We start from the raw sequence: 18,720 nt of genomic DNA, 5'->3' as shown, positions 1-18,720 counted from the left end.
GGGGGGAGCAGCCATGCTTTAAAAAGGGTATTTAAAATATGAAAAAGGGCCAAGAAGAAGAGAGCCACACTGAAAACGAAGAATGCAAAGAGCTCTGGGCTGACACAATATAGCCACAGTTAAAATATTCTGATATCTTTATAAAAGTAACTCTGCAGAATCATCTCCAACGCCTCTTCGTAATTTCACCAAGCTTCCTGCTGCAGGGGGCGCGAAGGAAACACTATGAAACACTTTTATTCCTATACATAATTTATGTCTGCACTTTAGAGAGGGGGGAAACATCAACGCAGGGAAAACACAGCTCCTGTCGAAATGACAAAACGCATTTTGGGTGGAAAAAAATATGGGCAAAAGTTATTTTCTCCATGATTACATGTCATTTATCCCAGCAGCAATTGCATATTTGCACTGAAACCATTAAATCACAAATTATTAATCTAGGAGACGGAGAAGCGAGGGCTTGCAGTGTGCAATAAGTCACTGAAAGGTTAGAAAACTCATATGTCAGTTAACAGCAGGAAAACGAAAAAGATAAGCGAGTTTAAAAGAGCAAAATTAAATATTGAAACAGTCTGCGGGACTCGTTTGAGAGATTAATTGCTGGAAATCCCTACCTATGTGGGACCCCTCCATGTTGTAACGTGGTAAAAGGGCCACCAACCATTCTCCGTTAGAGCAAAAATAGAAAAAAAAATATTTTGCAGGTATTGCCACCTGCTGGTTAAATGTTAAGACGGTAAAATTCTTGGCCAATCGGCCCCTTGTGGGCTCAGATTGTTTTCTCAAGTGTCAATGAATCAGCCACATAGTGTCTAATGTTACAATCGGAAGAAAAGAGAAGTAAAGCTGTTACAAGTAGCAGATATGAGAAATATGATTGCCATCAAGCATATAGATAGATTGCATTTTGCAACAAGGTTCTTCAGATCACATCACCTCTATGATTAAAGGAGAGTTATGAGGCGAGTGAAAGTCACTCAGCCTCATAGTTCGAGCCGAACTGTGACAATGAAACTGTCACAGGTCGGATCAATAGATCGGGAAGTGAGCGAAAACATAAGGTCGCTCGCTCACCTCTCGATCTATCCCTGCAGAGAGCCGTGACTGTCACTCACGGCTCCCCGCAGGTATTCCCCCCCTCCCCTGTCCGATCCTCCAGCGCTGACTGGCGGAACGGACGGGGGAGGGGGCGGGCACAGCTGGCTCTGCCTCTAGATAGACAGAGCCAGCTGTCAATCACGCAGCTGGGTGGATCTCGACAGTAATGTCGGGATCCGTCCCGGCTGTAGCTCGTGGTATACTGAGCTTAGGGTGACGGGAGGAAGCTAGTTTGTGTCCTCCCGTTACCCTTAGGAGAACTATGGGGAAAAGCCCTGACCCCATAGTTCTCCTTTAAGCCCAGGTGGTGAAACGCTTGAGAGGCGTTAAAGTGGGAGAGACACTATGGTGGTGTATACCTTGTATTTTGAACTTTACAACAATAAAGTTGGATTTTTATGGACCTCGGTTGCGTGTGGATGATTGGAGAGATATTGTTTGACGAGTGGGAGTACATTGCAGCCTGCACCTGATGTCTGTATTGATCTGCAATCTGTTGGAATTGGAGCGGTGAGTCTTTTGCTTTTAAGGCTCTTCACATATTACGCGGAAGCCTCCATACTATGATTTAAACATGCTAAAAAAAAACCTTGTACCCCATCTTCTTGTGGCTGCTGGCAACACCACTGGAACTGACTGCTGGACCCTTGCAAAATTCACGAACCCTCATCTTCGGCACGCTTCTTGTTCGGAACAAATCTCAGGTGCCAGGAAGCCAAGGCACTCAAACCATTGCCTATTTTATTTGAGTTTCTACAGTTATCAAAGAACGTTCATAACTTGCCTTCTCATTGGCTCAAACTGGACTAACTCCCTGCTGAAGGCTTTATTTATTTGCCCATGCTTGGGTTAACTTGTGGCTGTGGCAGGGCAAGTATAGCAGAGGTTGCAATATGGAATTCAGGAGCTATTCTGTCCAATCGAGGAGTGAGCTCCACTGACTATAACTAAAAGTTAGGCGCCAGCTGCCATTTGTAAGGCACACTGGCAACCTGGGTTATGGGATTTGTCCAGCCCTATGCTAAGAGAAATATACAGTATATGGCAGCTATTGCTGACCTAACGAAAATGGATGTCCCTGGATGTCTCCTGTCTTTTGAGGCACTGACCTGGAACGAGTATGCAACCAACACAGTTACAATGCGTCATCAGCATATTCATTTAAAGTAGAAATGTGCTGTGAAAGCAGTGCCCAAAAAAAAGGGGAAAGCAGTGGAAGGGGGGGGCAAAGACTAGAGGACTAGTTGCCAGTATTGCCTATAGTCTCACTGATCTTTTCCCCATGACATGCTTTGTTCTGCACTTTGTGTGTAGAAGTGATCTTCCTAGAGAAGCAGGGCTTTGCTTCTTTACGTTGCAGCTGCCTCCTGATGACTGTACTGCTATTTTAGAGGGGGGCAAGACAAAAGGATTTTATTTTTTTAGTATGTATAATTTTTGATTGAAAATAAGCTGGAACATGCATAATCAAATGCTGACAGAGGTTAGGTATCAACATCTATCATATCAGAAAGAGGTACTGCTAGCAACATTCAGTTACTAGATAACCAGGTATGCTAGAGGAAATGCAAGCAGTATCACAAACCAGCAAGAAGACAAAAGGATCTGTTCAGTGTACTGCTCAGACACAATTACCATTTCTAAATGCCCCCTCCTTTAGCAAGGAGGAGATAGCAAATCTTCACAATTTTGTATTTCAAGTCCAATTTAAGGATCAGGACTGAAGTGACTGGCTCCCCATGACAGGCAGGCAACCAACATTTTTAGGAGTTCTATGCTGTGGATAGGACTGGTATAAAAGGTTTTATACACTGTAAAGCACTAAGGAATATGCCAGCACTTTACTAACACTTTTTTTTTTTAAACACACTACAAAAATCTGATGACTGAGAAACCGCAATCCAGAGAGGAACCTATCCAATACTTCATAAGCTAAACTAAGTAAATAAACTCATTTTTTAAAGAGTTGATTTTGGTTTTTGAAGGAAATTCCTGGCAAAAAAAAGTTCTCAAAATTAAAAGAAAATAAAAAAAAGTGACCAGGATCAACAAACACTCAGGCCCGGCTTTTGTGCTTCAGCATGGGCTCGGGGTAAGGGGCAGAGAATAGGAGATTTGATCCTTTGAAAACGTCTAGATTATTACTCTTCCCACTATCAAAACATTTTATCACTTTACCACCTCTCTGAATCCACAGCTGGTTTCTATTCCAAGTACTACCAGCTGCCCAATTTCAGCCCCCCATCTTGCCCCCTTGATCTTTAAAGCATTTTAATGCAATTTTATAGACACAAACACATTTTAGGAGCTCAGAAGAAGTCCTTAGGACCCTTCTCCTATTACTATTTTACAAAGTAGTAAAGTAGGTGGCAGACTTGGTGAGGGGTGGGGGAGACCACTCCAAAGTCCAAATGCCTCTGACTATTTAATTGATGTGACCTCCAAATGTCTCCTGGAATTTCAAATAAGATGTGATTAAGATCAGATGTATACGAAGGTGGCAGCGAAGGGGGAAGCCTAAAGCCTTTGTTTCAGCTTCTTTTAATTTGGACTACAGACAGAGACTCGCAGTGAGGTCGGGCTTACATCTCACCAGGTTTCCATGTGACTTGTGCTAGGGAAAGGCGTTCAGCTGGTGATGGGTTTGTGAGCATTCGCTGTGCGCATAACAAAGATTGGGTTGATTCTCCAGCTAACCCAGCTGGATTTGATAATTAATTGCACACTCTGCTAATTGCCATCTAATTATGTGATGATAATTAACTCCTCATGGCATCCTGGTGTCCGCACAGCGTTAAGGATTTGGAATGCCGTGAACAACTTACATTTACGTTTCAGCCCTTAACAGGTCAAATCACTTAGGAATTGAGAATTAGGAGGTAGGTGTGTATGTGCGTGTATATGTGCCAGGCATGGACAGAATAATATCTAGTCAATGCAGGAGCCAAGAGGAGCCAGCTCCATTGACATCGACTAAAGAAAAGCTCAAAATCCAGTAGCCGGCTGTCATTTTAAAGGAGCATTTGCTACCTGGCTACTGGAATTTGTACAGGCCTGGTGTAGGCCAATATATTTACACGTTGGGGTTGATGTACGGGAACCAAAAGCTGCCAAACTATTTTGAAGCAGAACTCCAAGCATATTCATAGTAAGGAAAAAAACAAAAAGCTTTCAGTGTACTTATGTATGCAACAAAATACATGTTTTAACATATAAAATATGCTTGTATATTTGTATATCATCTGCCTCTAAACCAAAGAAGAAGGTGGTTTGCAATCAGGCTCTATTGTATTGCTCAGTGATCTGAATCTAGCAAGCTTTCAGGCCCTGGGAGCTGGAGAGGAAGGCATTTAGGATGTTTAGGGGGACATAACGGAGAGCAACTCAACAGTTCAACAGAGATGATGTGCTTTCATTGTCCAATGAACAGGCTGGTGATACAAAAGCCTCAACGGGAAACTGGTGCATCACTTTGCTGGCTGTGTTATGTGAATAAAGACTGTCTGGACAAAATTCCAAATAGTTCCTAAAACACTTCATATATATGCTGTATGGATATGAAGAGTATCAGGTAAACTGATATCAGTTTTTCTGAGTGTAATGGAAATAAAAGCAATAAACACAAAGCTACACAAAAATCTGAAGGGTTGCAAAATTACCAGGTCACGATCTGCAAGGAGTTTGTATGTTCTCACTGTATTTCCTCCGGGTACTCTGGTTTCCTCCCACACTTCAAACACATGCTGCAAGGTTAATTGGCTCCTGTCTAAATTGGCCCTTGTATGTATGCATGCAATATAGGGACCTTAGATTGTAAGCTCCTTGTGGGCAGAGACTGATGTGAATGTACACTGTAAAAGCGCTGCGTAAAAATTGTTGGGGCTATTTAAATAGCAATAATAAATAAATAGTGCTAAAAAATTCTTCCATTTGTACTGTAAAATTCCTGAAACAGGTACCGTAAGAATCAAATCTCATCACCAATGTAGATGATCAAAATAATGAGGCAGCATGTAACACCAGATAAGAGCACCCAACTCCTACTCAAATATTATTGGCTGGCCAGAGCGCAGCATCAAAAAGTAGACCCCCCTTCTCCACCTATTATGCCCTCAGAGACGAATAGGAAAGACATACGCGGGGAATTTATCAAAATTGGAGCAGACAAAATCTGGAGCAGGTGTGCATGGCAACCAATCAGCTTCTCGCTTTCATTTTCAAATCTTAAGTGAACAAACTAAAGTTAGAACCTGATTGGTTGCCATGCACCGCTGCCCCAGATTTTGTCTGCTCCAGGTTTGATAAATCCACCTCACTGTTTTTAGTGTCACTCCTGGTCAAAACACATAGCTCCGATACCAACATCAGATTTGAGCAATCTGCCGAGAATGCTATTATTTAACAAAATAAATGAAGGGAACTTGCTTACCGGCCACTCTGATCGTAAAATTCCGCAGAATCTCTCCAGAAAGCAGCAACGTACAGCTATAAATCCCAGAGTCATCATAGGAAACATTGGTGATCCTCAGCAGGTTCTGTCTTGTGTGCGTCTGGTTGCTGGACTTCACTACAATCCCATCTTTCAGCCATGAAATAGACATAGGGGGGTTCTCCACACTACATAACAGTTCGATGGTTTCTCCGACTCCGTACATGAGCTCATCAAGAGGGATCTGCTCTCCTATGAGGTAATCTGCAACAATATTAAACATGTTTAAGAATATATACAGTGTTCACAAGCATGCACAAACATCTACATGACAAGGGCAGAGGGGTACGGACAGAAATATATCCCAACATATTTTGAGGAGCATCATACTGGTTGTATACATCATTTCAAAAATTTTACAAATTTCCTGCTGACTCCCCATAAATATGGACTAGCATAACATTTACACTTTAGAGGATGCCTTATTGGATAGGTTTCTGCATGCAGAAAGCTCAATGCCATAACATTTAAACCAGGAGGAACTTGAATACTCCAGCCCCGCTGCCAGTTCATGCTGAGCTAGTCTAGCAATCATTCATACCTCAAGTGATCCCACAAATGATTAGAATTTCTGCATGCTGAAAGCCCAGTATCACAAAATTTAAATTGGGAGGTACCCGAAAACTACAGCCCTCCTGCCAGTCCATTCCAAACTAGGCTACGAAACATTCATACCTCAAGTGATCCCATGAATGATTATAATTCCTGCATGCAGAAAGCCCAGTATCACAAAATTTGAACTGGGAGGAACTCTAGCCCTCCTACCAGTCAATGCCAAGCTAGACTAGGAAGCTTTCATACCTCAAGTGATCCTGCGGATTAACATAATCTCTGCATATAGAAAGCACAGTATCATAAAGAATTTAAACTAGGAGGAACTTGAATACTCCAGCCCTCCTGCCAATCTATGCCAAGCTAGCCAAGGGCCAATCCATGCCAAGCTAGCCTAGGGAGCATTCATACCTCAAGTGAACCCATGGATTAGAATTTCTGCATGCAGAAAGCCCAGTATCATAAAATTTGAAATGGATGGAACTTGAATACCAACAATCCATGCCAAGCTAGCCTAGGAAGCATTTATATCTCAAATGATCCCACAGAGACTTCATGTTTTTGTATGCAGAAAGCCCTGAAAAAGCTCCATTAGAAAATATGACTTATACTTTACTATTCCAGTACAGCTGTCAAATGACAGCAAGAGAAAGAAAAAAAAAGTAAGACAATACATTTGTAATTTTGCAGGGATGTAAAAAAGCCAAGGTGTTTATAGAAGAAAAAAAAAAAGACATGTTCTGTAGTACCCATTAGTGAATAATTCCTTTACATCCTGTCCCTGCCATATCTCCGCTATGAAAGAATTACCCTCAGAAAATTCCAGAGAGGTCTTATAGCATGATTCTCGGACTCAGAAAGGCCTACAGGCGCAGCACCACATGCCTGTCAGCTTAAAACTCAAATTTGGCAAGCAAGCTGCTTCAAAGCCTCAGTCAAAACACATGCTTCATTTTAATTAAGTTTCTTAGTTTGAAAAGAGGGGAGGCGGGGGGCACCCTTTCAAGTTATTGTTCATACAAACTACTAAACGCTTCAATTTACATGTTTTATTAAAAGTTTTTATACAGCATGCATAATAAGAAAAAACATTTACGTAACTACCCGACCATATTCGAGAAAGAATCCTGCAAAACCTGAGGAAATATTGAACCAATTTTTTTAGGTTATTTACACAAGGCCCCGGCTGGTTATTTTAGCCGAGTTTCTGACCTTGCCATTAAAATGAACGCTAGAGCAATTTCAAAACTCAAAATAAACAGCAAGCTGCAAAACACCAGCGAGATACTCCGGCTTCTGCTTCCTGTCAAAAGGCTTCTGTCAGGACATGATATTTAGACAATTCCAGCGCTGCAAACCTGCCCAGAAGACCTTATCAGCATAACACCCCCTTAGGATCAGCCTTGTCAGGATAATTATACGGGTGATAAACAGTTTTTCACTGCTAAATGCCCAATTTTCTTTTCATCCTGACAGGAACAAAAAATGAAGAGAAAGTGCCAAGACTGCTCCGAACATCTAGAAGGATTTCTACACCTAGTCTTAAGCCTACAGCACGCGTATACAGGTACAGGTATGAGTCATTTAATCACAAGCATTGTGTCATACTTTGCTACAATTACTCCAAGGAACTAGCATTACGCCATCAGCAGCAGTGCGCCCTTAGCAATGGAGAATAGGTATTAAAAGCAGAACTATGAGGTGAGTGATTTTCACTCACCTCATAGTTCTAGCCGACCTGTGACAATGAAACTGTCACAGGTCGGCTCAGTAGATCGGGAGGCGAGCGAACATATACCGGCGTTCGCTCACCTCTTGATCCTGTCACGGCTTTCTGCCGTGACAGGGGAGGGGCTGGACGGGGGAGGGGACGGGTACAGCTGGCTCTGCCTCTAGATAGGCAGAGCCAGCTGTCAGTCATGCAGCTGGGCGGATCTCGACACAATTGTCGGGATCCGCTTCAGCGTCTCAGTATACCGCGAGCAGCTGCTCGCGGTATACTGCGGCGTCTCAGTATACAGCAAGCTACAGCTCGCTGTATACTGAGCCTAGGGTGACGGGAGGACGCTCGTTTGTGTCCTCCCGTTACCTTAAGGAGAACTATGGGGAAAATACTTAACCCCATAGTTCTCCTTTAATGTATGTGAAATCACATTTAAAACTGAAGTCTACTGATATTTTTTTCCCGTGTTCTTGCTTTGCCCCCTCATCAACATGTTTGTCTTTGTATGTCATAAAGTTAAAAAATACAAAGTGTGGAGAGATAAATTATTGCTTATTCTGCAAAGATATTCTTAAATGGCCTGCACAGATTTTTGATACCCCTACAAAAGATTTTAACTGGATCATAATAATATTTCAAAGTAAAAGTTTTCTGTAATTAGCATCACATGTCTTCAATCTTGTAATCAGTCTGTGGAGAAAAGCAGTCATTATGCTGTTTGATATAATCGTGTGCACCACACTCGGCATGGACCACAGAGCAAGGCAAAGAATTGGCTGAGAGCAGAAAGAAAATTATAGACCGCTATGTCAAAAGGTAAAGGCTGTAAGACCCTCTCCAAGCAGCTTGATGTTCCTGTGGCTACAGTTGCAAATATTAATAGGGTTATTCACAAAAGGTGAAGAGTTTGGAGAAGGCAGGAGAAGTGAACAATCTAGGACAACATAGCTGAACTGGAAAGTGAGCTGAATTGGAGAATCTTTCCAAATCAGCTATTTTGCCTTAGATTGTTCACTTCTCCTGTCTTCTCCAAACTCTTCACCCTTTTGTGACTAACCCTGTAAGACACTGGAGTGTAGCTAACCTCCCTAGACGTGGCCACAAGAGGAAACTTGACTCCAAATTGAACAGAAGGATAGTACAGAAGGTAGATGAAGATCCAAGAAAAACTTCCATAGAGACCTGAGCTGAACTCCCAGGTCAAGGTACATCAATGTCTGAGCCCGCCTCCTTTCAAAAAGAGATGGATGGTGCAATCAAAAGAAGAGGCAGGAGGACTCCAATGTCGAAAGAAAAATGTAAAAGAGACCGACTGGAATTTGCTAAAAATGACAATACAAAACTGGAGCTATTTGGCAATTCACAGTAGCTCTGTGTTCACAGATGGAAAAAAAATAAAGCTTTCAAAGAAAAGAACACCGTACCTGTGAAACATAGGAGATGCTTGGTTTTGGGGCTACTTTGCTGCAAATGGAATGGGGGTGCCTTGAATCCATGCATGGCACAATGAAATCTCAAGACCATTCAAGGAATTCTGGAGCGAAACGTACTGGCCTCTGTCAGAAAGCTTTGCCTCACAGTCATGGGTCTTGCAACAGGATAATCTAGCTAAAAGCACCTGGGAACAAAGCATTGGACTATTCTGAAGTGGCCTTCTATGACCTCTGATCTGAATCCTATCAAACATCTATGGAAAGAGCTGAAATACGCAGTCTAGTGAAGGCACCCTTCAAACCTGAGACAGCTGGAGCCATTTGCTCAAGAAGAATATGCCAAACTACCTGTTGGCAGGTGCAGAGGTCTCGCTGACAGCTACAGAAATCGTGATTGCCACTAAGCCCTCATTCACACTAGAAAAGGCCGACAACGTACAGCTCCGTGCTGCATGGCCGCATCGCTCCGCTCCCGGGAAGGACAGGTGCTGCGTGTGATTAGTACGCAGCCCCCTGTTCTTCTCGTCGGTGTACCATGGGCCGCCCTTTGCTGGCTCAGACTCAGACAGTATCCATCCTGTCAGCGTACGAGTACGGACACCCGCACGGTTATGCAGGGCATGTGAGCGTTGGGCGGCGTACGGCCACGTACTCCCATAGAGAAGGACGGGGGCTGCGCACTAATAAAGATTGTGCAACAAAATATTAGGTTAAGGGTTCCATTACTTTTGTCCGTGCCATTTTCATTTGTTTTATTATCTAAAATATTATGCCAAATCAAAAGTCAAAAGCAAAGTCTGATTTTTATGAAATATGGAATAAACAATGATGGATGCCCCGGACTTTGGTCAGTCCCAGGCAATTGCATTTTGCATTGCATTTTCAGGGAAGGGTACCGACAAATCTGTCCACGTTTGTAATTACGTGTATTTAGTTAATGGCCCCTACTGCCTTTCTATCCCCTCGGGGTACTGCGAGGGTCAAATGCTGGCAGGTGGAAGAACAGCTGGGCTAAGCAGCAGGCCCTGGGCAGCAGATCAGTCATGTTGTGACAACTTTGTTCAAATCGAACTGGACCCCACCAGCTACAAGCTCAGACGAGGAGGGAGGGATAGCTGCCTCCAGCATCAAAGACTGCTTCATTTCCAAAAGATTTAACAGGGCCATGTGCAGGCATTGTGAGGAAAATATGGAGGACAGCACGCTTATTGCTACAAAACGAACCAGGGCTATATTGCATTAGAAGTAATCAGTTACTACGTATTAAGAGATCATATTCCATCGTACACCTTACATACATTTATATCGGTTAGGTAGCCAATACTTTGAGCTCTTTTCCATTCTGGTTGTCAATGGAAGCAAAACATTTACTAGCCTTCTAATAGTGTCCATATCCTAATTGGAACTGTCGAGGTTCGGAATTCTATATTAAAAATGGAACTCCAGCCAAGATTTACAGCAAGATCAACAGGTATTTTACTGAACTTAAACAGATATAACAAAACGCTTTCAAATGTCATATTCAGCAGACCAAAGGGGAACAAAACAGGTAAAGTTCATTGTTCGTAGTGGTTAGCGCTTCTGCCTTGCAGCACTGAGGTCCCTGGTTCGAATCCCGGCCAGGTCACTATCTGGAAGGAGTTTGCATGGGTTTACTCCGGGTACTCCGGTTTCCTCCCACACTCCAAAGACATGCTGGTAGGTTAATTGGCTCCTCTCTATGAATGTGAGATGGGGACCTTAGATTGTAAGCTCCTTGAAGGTAGGGACTGATGTGAATGTGCAACTATGTAAAATGCTGCGCAAATTGTCGTCGCTATATAGATACCTGTAATAATAATACTTCTGTTTTGTAGTATTAGTGTCCAGGAATCAATTCCCAGCAAGGACACCATCTGCATCCAGATATTCTAAGCTCTCCTGTGATTTTGTTGGTCTTTTCCGGTCTCTGTTTTGGTAACGCAATTAGTTTGCATGTAAATTGTCGTAATGATTGAAAGCTTCACTGGGGAGCAGGGACTGATGGGAATGGTTGATTTATTTTGTTTTAAAAGCTACCAAAACATTTTCAGCAGTATATAAAAAAGGAAAATAAAATAGCTTATAGCTACTACATGGTAATGTATAGATACTATAGGCATTTATTATTCCTAATACTACTAAATCATATCGTTATCCAAAGCATCTGGGAGAGCTCAGCCATAGCGTTCCATAGATGCAATATTTGCCTTAGCAAACGTTTTAATGGGTTCTACATGGCTGACCCCTAATGCTTTGCTCCTGCCAATTAGCACATGGGTCTTCCCTGGGTCATCAGCATCCTGGTATAGAGCCAAACTCAGCATGCGTGAAGGCGGGAAGAGGCTCAAGTGGTTTGTTGATAAAACAAGACATGGCTTGGTGAGCAAGGTCTTTTTTTTTTTCTTCCCTTCTTTGCTTAAAGCAAGAAGATAAGGAGCACTTGTGGTACGGTCTGCACAAAGGAGGCGTGACTGCAAGATTGGCTGAGCTTACAAAGGATGCTTAGCGAGGGCTGCACAAACAGACAGCTGTATACAAGGACACTGATTCATGAACGCATGCTCCTGGAAGTCCATGCACAGAGGCTTATACTGTCTACAGCCTAACCTATAGCAAATGAAACAAGTTTCCGAATGAAAGTCTAACGAAGGACCAAGCTGTCACACAAACTATTATATATTCACAGTGAGAACTTTATTACAGGTTGCTATCCATGTTTTCCTAAAAGAACGTTTTCACATCCGCAGCCCCTGAACATCTACTCTAGCTCGCCCGCAGCCCCCGGCCATCTACTCTAGCTCGCCCGCAGCCCCCCGCCATCTACTCTAGCTCGCCCGCAGCCCCCCGCCATCTACTCTAGCTCGCCCGCAGCCCCCCGCCATCTACTCTAGCTCATCCACATTGGCCCTATGTATGCATGCATGCGAGATAGGGACCTTAGATTGTAAGCTACTTGAGGGCAGGGACTGATGTGCACGCATGTAAAAGTGCTACGTAAAATTGTCGGTGTTGTATAAATACCTGTAATAAATAAATAAAATGAAATGAGCCAAGATAAGTAGAAAGTACATAGCCAAGACTAATTTACATTAAATTTTAAAATAACAATGTGCTTTTTATTTAAATACAGGTGTGGCTTTACATACCAAGAATCATACAGGCACATCGGGAATGCATGGAGACATAGTGAATAAGGCACAAAAATGCTTTTTTATTTATTGCTTTTACCATTATAAATCGGAGCTGCTTCCAAAAGTCCTTTTTTAAAAAGAAAAAATATTTGCCATGGCAAATAAGACAATTCCATTATGAAATATAGATGTGGTAATTGCTTTGATCTCATAGGAAACCTCCAGCCGGAAATTTCTTATCACAGGGACAGGAATAACGCAAGTAAAAAAAAAAAGGACTTTCCCCAGTCAAGTCTCGAGGCCTCGGGGTTAATATATTTACTGGCCATATTGAATATCAGTAGAACGCTACCAGTTCTATTCAGTATTATGCACATTAGCTCAGATGTGTTCTTCAAATAAACATGGCCTTTTTTTTTTAGGGGACAGGAGAGGAAATTAAGATAAATGTACTGGTCTTCCTTCAAAGAAAGGGGGACCGGACAAAACAACTCCTCCCGTTGGAGGCAATAAAAAGGGGCTCTCTAAACCCCTGTCAGACCCGGACAGGAAGAAAAATACATTTTGGATTCCTTTTTCTCTTTAGTTCTATATCTCTCTATATCTCTCTATATCTCTCTATATCTCTCTATATCTCGAGATATAGAGATATCGAGATATCGAGATATAGAGATATATAATCTATCAATATATCCATCTAACTATATAGATGTAGATATATAAAAAGAGTCGGGCTCAAACAATTTCCATGGTCACACGCTAATGTGCGTTTTGGGGCTTCCTGCCCATTGAAAATCATTCACAAAGCAGCACAAAACAGTTCTACTCCAGTGGTATGCAACTGGGCTCTCCAGCTGTCGTGGAACTACCATGAAGTTCTTGAAACATTACAAGACTGACTCCACAGGCATGACTACCAGAGGCCAAGGCATGATGGAATTTGTAGTTTCAGCACAGTTAGAGTGCCAAGGATGCCTATTCCCATTCTAGCCTATCCAGCATAGTACAGAAGTAAAGATTGTCCAGCATCCTGGCTATTCATCACATACATGTCTTGAAACTACTTTCAGACTTTCCAAAAGTACCACAGCCACCAATCCAACTGGGTACCATTATGGATTCTAAATTTTTCCATAGCTTGGTTTTATTTTATATATGGTTAAATACTGATATATATATAAAAAACATTAAAATCTCAAATGCACAAGATTCCTTACATCATCTGACACATCAAGTCGATTTCTCCACTTTGATTTCATACCCCAGTTATCCAGCTGCTAAACAGGGGAGCATGAATGTCATGTACGCTTGAGTGATTTTATTTCACCGATATATGCTGGCAATGACTGGGCAGTGGAGAGGTAGATAAAAAACCAGATGTTACTATGAAGGAATCAGTAAATCTGTCTCTAGTCTCAGGCCCTCGGCAGACAACATGAAAACCCAATCCTGATTTGTATCTCAGTGAGAGTTTCCAAAGATTACATGCTGATCACACAGGCATACGAACACTCCCTCATGCTGTCTATTCAAGAGATTTACTACTGTCAATTAGTTTTCTGTTACACTAATAAATCTCAATAAATCCAGGAACAAAAAAGCAATTACGATGTTTAAAGTAAAACACTAGCCATTTCTTCTTTCTACATATAGGATACTGTGTGGAAGAGTTAGAACATACTATTTACTACAGACTCCATTGAGGAAATTTCCCCTGACTTCACATAGGGCAACTGAAACATGAGGGCAAGGGTTACCACCCGATACGTAATAAGGGAACTTGTTGCATATATTTTATTAGGGCAGAGATCTAAGGCAGTACTTTCTCCCCAAAAAAGGTGGAAACCTCAATGGCCGTAGCATATAGAAGAGCTGAAACATCCTTTTGTCTGTTCCAGTGTCCTCTTAATGCCATTTGGGCTGGTAGTGAAAGGCGCGTTTGCTACTTGACCCCAGCTGCATATTATTATGAACGTGGGCAGAAAAAGTTCAAGGTATACAATGTGTGTGTGTCTTGTGTTCTCTCTTGCTCTATCCATGTCTCCTTACATCTCTTTCCTGATCTCTCGCTCTATCCATGTCTCTCTACATCTCTTTCCTGATCTCTCGCTCTATCCCGTGTCTCTCTACATCTCTTTCCTGATCTCTCGCTCTATCCATGTCTCCTTACATCTCTTTCCTGATCTCTCGCTCTATAGAAGGTGTCTCTCTACATCTCTTTCCTGATCTCTCGCTCTATCCCATGTCTCTCTACATCTCTTTCCTGATCTCTCGCTCTATCCCATGTCTCTCTACATCACTTTCCTGATCTCTCGCTCTATCCCGTGTCTCTCTACATCTCTTTCCTGATCGCTTGATCTATCCATGTCTCTATCTCTCTATCCACATCAGCCTCTACCCATGTCTCTCTCGCTCTATCCACATCTCCTTATACGTCTCTCTTGCTCTATCGACGTCTCTCTCCCGATCTCTCACTCTGTCAACATCCCCTTCTACATCTCTCTCAATCTCCCGCTCAATCCACGTTTCTCTCTACGTCTCTGTCTCACTATCCACATCTCCTTTCATGTCTAGCCCCGTCTTTCTCAGTCTCATTCCTGATCTCTTGCTCTGTCCACATCTCTATTCCCGTCTTTCTCTCTCTTCTGTCCCGATCCCTTGCTCTGTCCACAGCTCACTCTAAGTCTCACTCTTGCTCTATCCAGGTCTCTCTCTATGTCTCTCTCCTGCTATATTCATATCTCTCTATCTACATCTCTTTCCTGCTCTCTCCAGCTCTCTCTCTGCTCTCTCTCGCTCTATCCACATTGAATGAATGTTTGTACTTGGATGGCAGTTGAATGGCGGCTCAACAATTCTCGCACAGGGCCCTTTGGTGACTATGCCCGCCACTGCCGGTTTGATGCAGCTGGCTTTTCATTAGCATGAGCAATGATTTCAGCTTCCACCAACTTTATTACTGTTCTCCATGCAGTAAACAGCCTCATATTCCTAGCCCATCTCTTCATTCACAGGTAGAGTCAGACTCCAAGCCTGATCTGAATTTCCCCTCTTCTAATATACACTAACTAATCCGTACTGGATGCAGGCAGCTGGCCGCAAATACCCCCAAACAATGGACCTAATCCCACGTATCCTGGAAAAGCCTCGACATCTAAATAAAGAAGAAATAAAAAGAACAGCTCAGTCACCGACAGCAATAGAGAAATCTTCGCTATGGGCCGGGACAAAGCTCCGCACATCATACAATGAGCTAAATGTCGCCGGACAGCTAATTAAAAGCGGAAGTACAGGCTCTTCACAGTTAATGTTGTGGAAGGAGTTTTGAGCCTATTCAAAGACGGCCCCCCAACTGGGCCCATATTCAGGGAGAATTAATTGTCATTCCAACTACCTCCTGTCCTAGTTTCCAACTATAAACTACATCTTGGCAGAAGCAAGAAACGTCTATATGGCGAGGGCTCAGGTTGGCCAAGGCTGAGATCAATACTGTAAGAAACTGTTGGTAAAGTGTTTTTTTTGTTTTAAGAAAGTGTTTATTAGGAGCTGATTAAACAAATGATAACTTTCACCTACTTTAAATTACACTAGAGACTCAGCAGCTGGGTAAGAGGTACTGATCACTCATATCAATACTTAGTCAATAATCAGTTGTACAGAATATCTGTTAGCTGCAAAACCCTTCCTGGTATGTCAACATTAAAGTGACATTAAACCCTCAGATTTTTTTAACATAAAATACTGTAATGTGTGCCTTACTGTAATCCATGGTTGTTTCCCTTCTCTTTGCTGCTCTTCCTTTTAAATCTGTATCTGTTGTCATGCTGGGCAGTACGTCTGTTTTGCAGCAGACTGCCTTGTCTCAGGAATGGATACATGGTGTCTGTGTATACGTTTCTATAGGCTTGAAACCTGAGCCAGCACTACAGGAAGAGGCCCTGAGTTAAAAAGGGAAGTTCTGCCCAGCATGAGAAGACATGAGGATTTAAAAGGAAGAGCAGCAAAGAGGAGGGAAACAACCATGGATTACAGTAAGGCACACATTACAGTATTGGTTTATGTTAAAAAATCTGAGGGTTTAATGTCACTTTAAGGACCTTCTAAGCCTAGCCATGCACGTGTAGATCCCTCTTGTTCCACCCCAGGGCTGAACTAAACAGCATGACTGGATGAATCTTCCCTGCCAGCTATCGCATTTAGGTAGCCACGAGTGGCTGTCTGAATACCTGAACGATGACTGCATCTGATAGGAAGCAGTTGTGGTTCAGCTGACAATTTTCCATCTGGCACCTTTGTTTCTTAAAAATCGACTTCTGTTGAGCCGGTTAGTGCCAACAGGGCCCCCATGGCTCAAATTTTGACCGATTCAGCAGGAAATTTGAGCCATCACTTGGCTTGATCACTTGGCTTACCAAACGTCGTTTTTCTTCACTTTCGATAAACTGACACACACAGTGACTGTAGCCACTCAGCTGCTTAGGGTGAATTGGGGGTGTCAAACCTTTTTACTCATTCAGCTCCATGTTTAGCCTAGTGCAGGGGTGGACAAATAAGGAATTCAGAAACCAGTCTATCCAATCCAGGAGCAGGTAGGATATTTTTTAGGATCCAGCTCCATTGACAACAACTAGAGAAAAACTCAAAAGTTAGGCACCAGCTTTAATTTTTAAAGGAGCATTGGCAACCTGGCTCCTGGGATATGTCCAGCCCTGGGCTAGTGTATGGCTAGGTGTCAGAGGCTATACAGGAGAGCTGAGCACCTAGGATTTTCAGAAGATAAGTCAGCAACGGTAGCCGACCATGTTTCTCCTATGATAAGTTTCCTTAAAAGCTCTATATGGGTGGCTAATGGCTGTTTGATAGAATTTCATGGCTGTAATGGTTAGTTCCAGAATACACAGAGCCCCAATGGTATTACAGGTAGTCTTTAGCTTCTGCTGTAGGCCCAAAGCTACATGCAGCATTCATCTTTCGAAGTAAAAAAAAATAAAATAGAAAAACAGACAGAGCTATTGTGCGTTACTGTGCTGCAGGTGTGTTAACATTCATTTGAATGGCACCCCAATGCAGCTCCTGCCCGCAATATCATGTGCTGCAGTGAAAAAAAAGTGGTGCATGCACTATTTTTTCCATCACACTGGAAGTTGTGTTGGGGTGCCATACAAATGAATGGCAATGCAACAGCTAGATTGTAATGCACGGTAGGCGTGTTGTACGACAGCATGTGGTTAACGCGACACAGATGTCCCTTGCAGGGTCCTATAGAGCCACCCTTGTGTGTGCTAGTATGCGGTGTGTGTTTACACAGCAAGGCTCCCTTTTCCAAACTGGTAGATGGACAGCCGCTGGACTCTGCTTTGCCCTTTGTGATCTTGTACTGTACAGGAAGTTCAGGAAATCAGACAGAGTTGGAGCGGTTTGGAAACATATTGACTGTACATGCTTGGGTAAAGATTTAAAGACATACGTTGCTGGGCAATGTATATTTGTTTGATGGATCCATTATAGAAAACAAAGTTTGAGATGAATACTACTTTAACACTTGAGCATATAAAAGCAGGTGAGTCTTCCAGGTGCATGGGTTTTAAATTACAACAACTGATTCAGCAGCAGTGAATATTTGGTGAGAGTGGTACTTCCAGCTTTATAAATATGCCCCTTGCTTATAATCATCCTTCTAAAAAGGTGCCCATACACTGCACGATTATCGTACGATAATCGTATGCGATCGGTTTTTCGTACGATAATCGAGCAGTGTGAACGGAGACGTGCGACCGTTTCTACTGTACGGTCGCACGTCTTCTGTCGAACCAGCATGTTCGAAAACCAGCCGGGAATCGTACGATTCTCGGCTGGTTAGAACGGTGCTCGGAAGATAAATGCTGAACGGGCCGGTGTGCGCACGCGCACACTGCCCGTTCAGCATTGCGGTCATCGGAAGCCCGCCCCTCAGGGGGGCGGGCTTGCGATGATCGAGAGTGCGATCTGCCTGTCCAAGATAGGCAGATCGTACGTTTTTTTAATCCCTTTACAACCATCGCAAGACTAAAGTCTTGCGATGGTTGTAGAGTGTATGGCCACCTTAATGGAGGTAGGCAAGTCTGGGTTCATAGAACTATTCAGCATCTACTCCGACAGTTATAAAAGGAGATTCTTCAGCTGCACACGGCAGACACAGTTCCAGTTATCTTCCATCTACACACATCTGTGGCGCTAAAACATGTTTGATGACAATCCCTCTACAGATGCAAAGGTAGGTGTGTGTGTGTG

General features: G+C 42.8%; 1 protein-coding gene across 4 annotated transcripts in view; it reads right to left on the bottom strand.

The window, feature by feature from the left end:
* The window catches only part of FGFR3 (fibroblast growth factor receptor 3), a 94,878-nt gene that overhangs the window by 55,288 nt on the left and 20,870 nt on the right, over positions 1 to 18,720 (bottom strand). For all 4 annotated transcript variants that reach the window (XM_018558723.1, XM_018558720.1, XM_018558721.1 and 1 more), the window contains exon 2: positions 5,531 to 5,794. In XM_018558723.1, the coding sequence (XP_018414225.1) occupies positions 5,531 to 5,794 (264 nt within the window). The remainder of the gene's footprint in view (positions 1 to 5,530; positions 5,795 to 18,720) is intronic.

The sequence above is a fragment of the Nanorana parkeri genome, unplaced genomic scaffold, assembly GCF_000935625.1.
Source record: "Nanorana parkeri isolate BGI_ZX_2015 unplaced genomic scaffold, ASM93562v1 scaffold354, whole genome shotgun sequence".
In the NCBI taxonomy this organism is placed as follows: domain Eukaryota; kingdom Metazoa; phylum Chordata; class Amphibia; order Anura; family Dicroglossidae; genus Nanorana; species Nanorana parkeri.
This window is presented reverse-complemented; position numbering and strand designations above follow the sequence as displayed.